Source organism: Carcharodon carcharias, chromosome 3 (assembly GCF_017639515.1).
Source record: "Carcharodon carcharias isolate sCarCar2 chromosome 3, sCarCar2.pri, whole genome shotgun sequence".
NCBI classification, from domain to species: domain Eukaryota; kingdom Metazoa; phylum Chordata; class Chondrichthyes; order Lamniformes; family Lamnidae; genus Carcharodon; species Carcharodon carcharias.
Genome location: NC_054469.1, coordinates 123194945 through 123201513, shown reverse-complemented (window position 1 = coordinate 123201513; position 6569 = coordinate 123194945). Strand labels below are relative to the sequence as shown.

The 6569-nt window shown below is 38.9% G+C and overlaps 1 protein-coding gene across 3 annotated transcripts; it reads right to left on the bottom strand.

Annotated features, from left to right (window-relative positions):
• Positions 1 to 983: 983 nt before the first annotated feature.
• arl4aa (ADP-ribosylation factor-like 4aa) lies at positions 984 to 6117 on the bottom strand. 3 transcript variants are annotated; one of them, XR_005942621.1, is made up of 3 exons: positions 5682 to 5976; positions 3444 to 4503; positions 984 to 2091 (listed from the first exon to the last, which is right to left on the bottom strand). XR_005942621.1 is itself a non-coding variant. In XM_041184231.1 (2 exons), exon 2 carries the CDS (start codon positions 4377 to 4379, stop codon positions 3777 to 3779), a length of 603 nt encoding a protein of 200 aa, XP_041040165.1. In that variant the 5' UTR covers positions 4380 to 4503; positions 6006 to 6117; the 3' UTR covers positions 984 to 3776. The 3 variants fall into 3 exon arrangements, 2 of the variants coding, with proteins under 2 accessions (XP_041040165.1, XP_041040164.1); XM_041184231.1 differs by lacking the exon at positions 5682 to 5976 and adding an exon at positions 6006 to 6117 and having other exon boundaries at positions 984 to 4503; XM_041184230.1 differs by having other exon boundaries at positions 984 to 4503.
• Positions 6118 to 6569: the final 452 nt, after the last annotated feature.

The following is a 6569-nucleotide window of genomic DNA, read 5'->3' as shown; positions in this document are numbered from 1 at the left end:
TTAACTGAAATTAAGGCTGAGGTATAAAAAAAAGCCATTGGTTGTGACATGTTTGTGAAGGAGTTTGACTGCAATTCAAGTTACAGAACTCTTGCCACTGAATCAACGGTTACTTGGAACCCATGGAGGCAGAGCTCTTCATACAAATCCAGTCATAAAAAGTAAGCAGGTCCTCCTTTTGTGCAACCTCTTTTCCCAGTATCTGTCACTTTCTCCCAAAGTATTTGAGTTGTTGGGCTCCCACAGGAAAAATCAATGTTTCCATCTCTCAAACCACAACAGTGTCAGGATTCGGACCAAAAAGCCTTTCAATTAAGGTGACCAAAATTAAAAAGGGAAAGGAGAAAAACCTAACGCATTTGTTTTGTCTTACACTGGCCTATTAGGTTTTCACTTTTTCATAAGGAACACACTATTCATGGGCGTCAGAGTCTAGTTCCAACATAAACACTGGGAAATACAAGGAACCCTGATTATAATACTCCCATTAAAATTCAGCTTCCATGGCTGTTCCAAATGAAACCAATTCGTATCTATATTTCTGCAGAACGATGGAAGCCAAAATCAGGATATATTAGTTCACAGCAATGCTGTGTTTGTACAGATACAAAATTCCTCCGATGAGTGTGATATAGTTTTAAATCAACATTAAAAGCTAAAAGAACACCAACTGCAGATTTTCAGTTGTTACAAGTCAGTTTCAACAAAAGCTTCCATCATCTTGTAATTCCAATATACTTTGAAAAGCTTTTATAAAAATAGATGTTATTTCAGGTGGCTCTACTTCTGATCAGATGCATTGCATAAAGTGTGAATCTTTATCTCTTATCATTGACTTATTGAAACAAAAAGACAATTCCTATTTTAAAGAGTTATTGCCATCTCTTAACAGCTGCAAAATAAACAAAGCTGCTATTGTAAAAAATTGGGCAACAACGAACAAGTCTTATAGAGTTAGTGTTTTGAACTGAAAACTGACACGATTTATTCAGTTGTATTTATTAAGGTCCAACATTTATATAAATATAAAGAATTTTTCCAATCAGTGACAGCAATGCCACTAGTGCAGGTGGTAAACACATAACCAGAGACAGATCCATTAGAAATCATTCAATTCTTAAAACAAGTTAGTAAAACAGATGTTACAGAAAGCTGCTGATCTTTAATGAACACTAAAGTGCATTTCTTGAAGCCACTGTACTAGTCAAACAGAAGATATTTACAGTGCCAGAATCTGTACAGTAAAATATCGACAGCAGCTTTATCTAAATCAAAGGATGTCCAGATGCAAGGTCTTTGGAGATAGAAAATGGACAGTTTTTAATTGCATCAATTACATTTTTTCTTTAAGACTTCAATGTCAGATCAATTGGTTTTTTTTTTGGAAGTGATCAGGTTTAGTGATAATGAAGATAATTATAATGAATTGAACTGCCTTTTTGAATTATGGAAAACACTGGAAGTAAACAAGTTATATAGTTCTGAGCAGGCCATAGGTGGCCTTTTTCAAGCCAGTGATATTCTCTGCACTCAATAGAGCACCCAGGTTTCAATTAATTTTGAATGCGTGAAAATTTGAACATGTCTTCACACAAGGCTCTGTGCCTTTATACACATGAAAGGTGAATATTTTCCTCAGCAATTTATATGTAAGTGCAGGGCCCTAATACTTTTCAAACCTAAAAGGGCAGGGGAACAAGTAGGAGGAAATATCAAATGCATATTTACAAAAGTTTCAGGAATTTATAGGTTCATTGAGGTTGTAACTTAAATGCAGCAAAGGGGGAGAATTGTACTTGGGTAATAGACTCAAAGCCAGGTGGTATAGGAAAAATTAGCCAGTCCACACTTTGACCTTTTAATGTTGCCTTGTTTTTCTTTAGGTGGAGAATTCTGGTTACTCATCAAATAAATTTGCTCAGAATAATCTATGGACAGACGTCCTGGCCTACATTTAAACTTTTAAAAACCGACAGTAATTCATTTTAAACAAATGTGTTACTGTCAGCATTCCAATGGTAAAATTTAGGTCACTATCTTTTGCCTGATAGATTTAATGGATTATAATAAATTTTGTGCTGTAGCAGGTACCTGGTCTTTCAGGCCGAAAAATGGAACACTTGACTTACACATACACTTAAACACAACTGGCCGGTAAAAAGGTCGATGAATATAAAACAAAATACTACAGATTTGGATATATTTTGGTCTAACAATAAAGGATGCTGACGGTTTTAAGCCAGTATAATCACACTTGCGATATGAAGAATGTGGTCATACAGTAAGAAAATTCAATGGATGGTTTAATAGGTTTAAATATTGTGTAACTCCTTCTACCTTGCTCATGTAGAGAATGACAAATGCTTCAATAAATTGCAAGTTGAGAAGAGACCTGCTGTGGTCTTAGTCATTTTGTATGCTGAGGAGAATATTCAATTTTTTAAAAAACTGTGTATGAATTTGGAATAACTTTTTATAGATCTGTATAATTTGTGTACACGCATCTAAGTTACCATAACTATGTAAGCTAGGTTTGGTTGCTAGCCAGTTGTTGTTTCGTTAGAATGGTACCATCCCTTTGAGGCCAGAATACAAATACTTTATTTTCAGCTAGAATAGCGGCCTGTTCAAACCTTTCTATAATTCTTCAACAAAGAGACTACTAGCCAACTGTGTATGGCTATTTTTCAATATGAATCATATGTAGAGAATTATGCAATCTTTCAAGAAAATGAAATCTCAAATTCCCCCCACACACACAAACTCGTAAAAAGGTGGCACCAAATATTACAATTAATGGCAAAGCTGCCCTAAATAACTTTAAGTTGTGAATTGTACAGTTGGCAACACATGCAGGCCTAAAGGTCTTTAGTTTCTACCACATCTCAAGTCACAGCTTATATATGGTATGGTCTACCTCCCCCAAAGTTAACACTGCTTAGAAATGAGGCTTCACAGCAACTTTAATGTGAATATCAGTAACAAGGACAGACTAACGTGTGATTGCTACATTCCTGTGTCTATAAAAGAAAACCTTCAGGAGACAAGGTTCAAGGTCAGTTAAACACAATGTTCCAGCTTTTCCCTCCTCTCCCCAGAGGCTTCCAGTTCTGACACTGCACTTTTTCCACTGGCTTTAAGATAAGCTTGCCAACAACCCAAACACTACAAATATAGGTGGAGCCTTTTCTTCAATAGCAATTCATTTTAATTAGTCTCTGACCATTAACTAGCCAAAGACAATAAACAGACAATACTACTTCCTTTAACTTCTCTTACACCATCAAGAACAGAAGAGCACTTAAGCATTTTAAAAACTACAATCTGTAGCAGCCATTTCTTCCAAGTAATTTTGGTAAATATTCCTTGTATTGCAATAGTTCACATCCAAATGTTTTCAGTGTCCAATTGGCCTAAAAATAATTTTGTGCTGTAGCAGGTACCTGGTCTTTCAGGCCGAAAAATGGAACACTTGACTTACACATACACTTAAACACAACTGGCCGGTAAAAAGGTCGATGAATATAAAACAAAATACTACAGATTTGGATATATTTTGGTCTAACAATAAAGGATGCTGACAGTTTTAAGCCAGTATAACTGCTCTCCATACTTATCATATCCACTTTCCACTGTGATCCCACTAATAAAGTCTGTATTAGACCTCACTAGACTTGCATTTTCAACATAAACTTTGTCAAAGGCTACAGGTATAATAACCAGTGTAGAAACATTTCAGCTTCCAAAAATACAAAGCATCTTCAACTGTTGTACAATCATCTCTTCTTTTTTTGCTGTTTTAACATCTTCCGCCTCTTGATGATCATTTCGTAAAGTTTTTCCAATCCCTCTCTAAGCCCATCCCCTATTATGGCACAGGTAGGCTGAAGGTGCCATGGGGTGGAGGAACTTATTTCACTTAAAGCTAACAGTTTCTCCACTTCAGCAAGAGAGAGGCAGTTCCTGAGATCTTGCTTGTTGGCAATCAAAAGCACTGGCACTCCTTGGTTCTCAGAGATCCTCGTTATTTTATGCAACTCTGTTTTGGCTTCTTCCATCCTTTCCACATCTACTGAGTCCACCACAAAGATAATGCCATCTGTGCAGCGAGTATAAGATTTCCAGAGTGGCCTCAGTTTCTCTTGACCACCTACATCCCAGAAATGGAAAGTCACTGCTTTGGAGTTACCCAAAGTCACTCGGATTTTTTCAGTGTTAAATCCTTTTGTTGGAACAGTGTTGACAAATTCATTGAACTGTAATCTGTACAGAACCGTAGTTTTGCCAGCACAATCCAAACCCAGAATAACTATGTGGAGAGACTGAAAAGATGGGAAGCTTGATAAAATAGGAGCTTGATCTGAAAGTCCATTACCCATCTTGGATTGGAGGGAAAAGGGAAATGCAGGTGTCCACACTGAAAGTCTTGGACAGTTAGTTCCAAATATTGCTGATCATTCCAAGTCTGCAACTACGAGAATCCAGTGCACCTTAAATATTAGTCTAAATAAAAATTAAAAAAATACACGTATTATATCGATACATAATGTAGCAAGTACATTAGTAGGAAAAAACACAAACGGTTGTGTATATCTCAATAATTAGGTCATATCTGATGGTCAAAGATTCCAGCTCCCACATTTAACAAGTCAAATGATGCATTCGGGATTTTGAAAACTTCCTAAAACACGCGGCTCTAATGTACTGAACTATCGTATAAAAGATATACTGTGCGTTTTAATTAAATTCTGAACAAAATTGCACACCAAATCCAGACTAACTCCGCGACCATGACCAGCATCGCTAGGTTGGTTGTGTTACTCGGATTATACTGGGCGAAAACAGATCTCCATTTCAAAGGACTCAAAACTGTGATAAAAAAAATTCGATAATGCGCTTAGTGTGTTAACAGGAGTGTGTTAACAGTTAGTTCAAATGTCCGCCGTAACAAGCCTAACACACAGGAAAAATCAAATCCCTGAATTACTTTGCACAGGGCGTTTACTAACCGCCTTAGAATCATGGAATATGCAAAACCACAAATATAAATAAACCAAACTGTTGCAAACCATTTACATTACATACACTGACTTTTCCCAAACGTGGCTCATATTAAAAATAAAAATACCTGGAAAAACTTAGCAAGTCTGGCAGCATCTGCGGAGAGGAATACAGTTAACGTTTCGAGTCCCTATGACTCTTGAAGAGTCATACGGACTCGAAACGTTAACAGTATTCCTCTCCGCAGATGCTGCCAGACTTGCTAAGTTTTTCCAGGTATCTTTATTTTTGTTTTGGATTTCCAGCATGCGCAGTTTTTTGCTCATATTAAAAATGCCTGGCTATTTTAGCTGCTATACTTTCATGAAACTGTCAAGTTACAACCATACCGAGTTGGCCGACAAATCCTCAAGCACAGCAAAATAAACTTTAGGAATCCCTTTGTTAACTCATCACCAGCTAAATTAAAGCTACAGCAACAAATTCTCGCAGGTTCGCTGCTCAGTTATACAGCTCACCTTGCTCTACCCAGAATAAAAAAAAAGCCAAGTCAGCCGCAAGCAGCAACAAATGCGGGTCTTTTACTTTTACGATGTATACGTTTCATTCCCCTTCACGTCATATCAAATCGTTTAAAATTATCGAATTCATTCGTTTCCATATATATATAGAACACTCACTTCCACACAACCTGCAGCTTACGATTCAACAAGTCTTGTCAGTGCAACATTACAAACATCCCAGGCTGCTCCCGCTATGACAATTTCTGCGAAGGTGAGTTAGTGCGATCCTCACTGAACCCTTTCAAGCCTGTTCTACAGTTGGGAGCTGGGCCCGGACCCAACACTCCATTAGCACGAACTAATTCCGTTTTTATCCGTTGGTTAACTTTTAAGATGAATCAACCACAGGACGCAGTGCCTCCCTGCTTCATTACTCGTTCGATGAGACAGCCACTCTAAAAGCTGAGTGCATTAGCAAAACTGGCTCGATGTTATACTCACTGCTTGTTTCAGACACACTCCAACACCCTGTACATTACACACGCTCTTCACTTAGTCTGGGGACGCCCGCCTGGAACCAAGCCTCAGCCGAACGCTGCAACACCAACATTCCACCCCAGCCCCGCCCACCAGCTCCAGCTCCTCGCCCATTGGCTCCTCCACCCGACCCTGGCATTCCAACACCTCTCCCCTCCCCCGCCCTCCCACTGGCTCACACACACGTCAATCACAACCTAGCCCCCCCCCCCCCCGACCAAGTTTCCACCCAGAGGCGAAATCAATATTAAAAATTCGCCTGCTGCAGGTGTCGAATTCAAATAGAGTTAGATGAACACGCCACTTCACTTCTCAAATAAACAAAAAGCGAAATGAAATCTACAGATGTGTAAACAAGGCAAATATTTTATCACGAAGGAGCTGCTAACATCGGGCTACAAACAGCGGCTCCTCCTCTCGAGTCTATTAACGGCTCTGAGGCGACCCCTCGCGGCCTCGCGCGCCGCTCCAGCCTCGCGCCCGTCCCTGTCTGCTGATTCGATTGGTTGGTTGTTCACTGGTCACCAG

What these genes read in the sequence shown, in the direction of transcription:
- arl4aa (XM_041184231.1), bottom strand. Translation starts at nt 4,379, where the DNA reads ATGGGTAATGGACTTTCAGATCAAGCTCCTATTTTATCAAGCTTCCCA.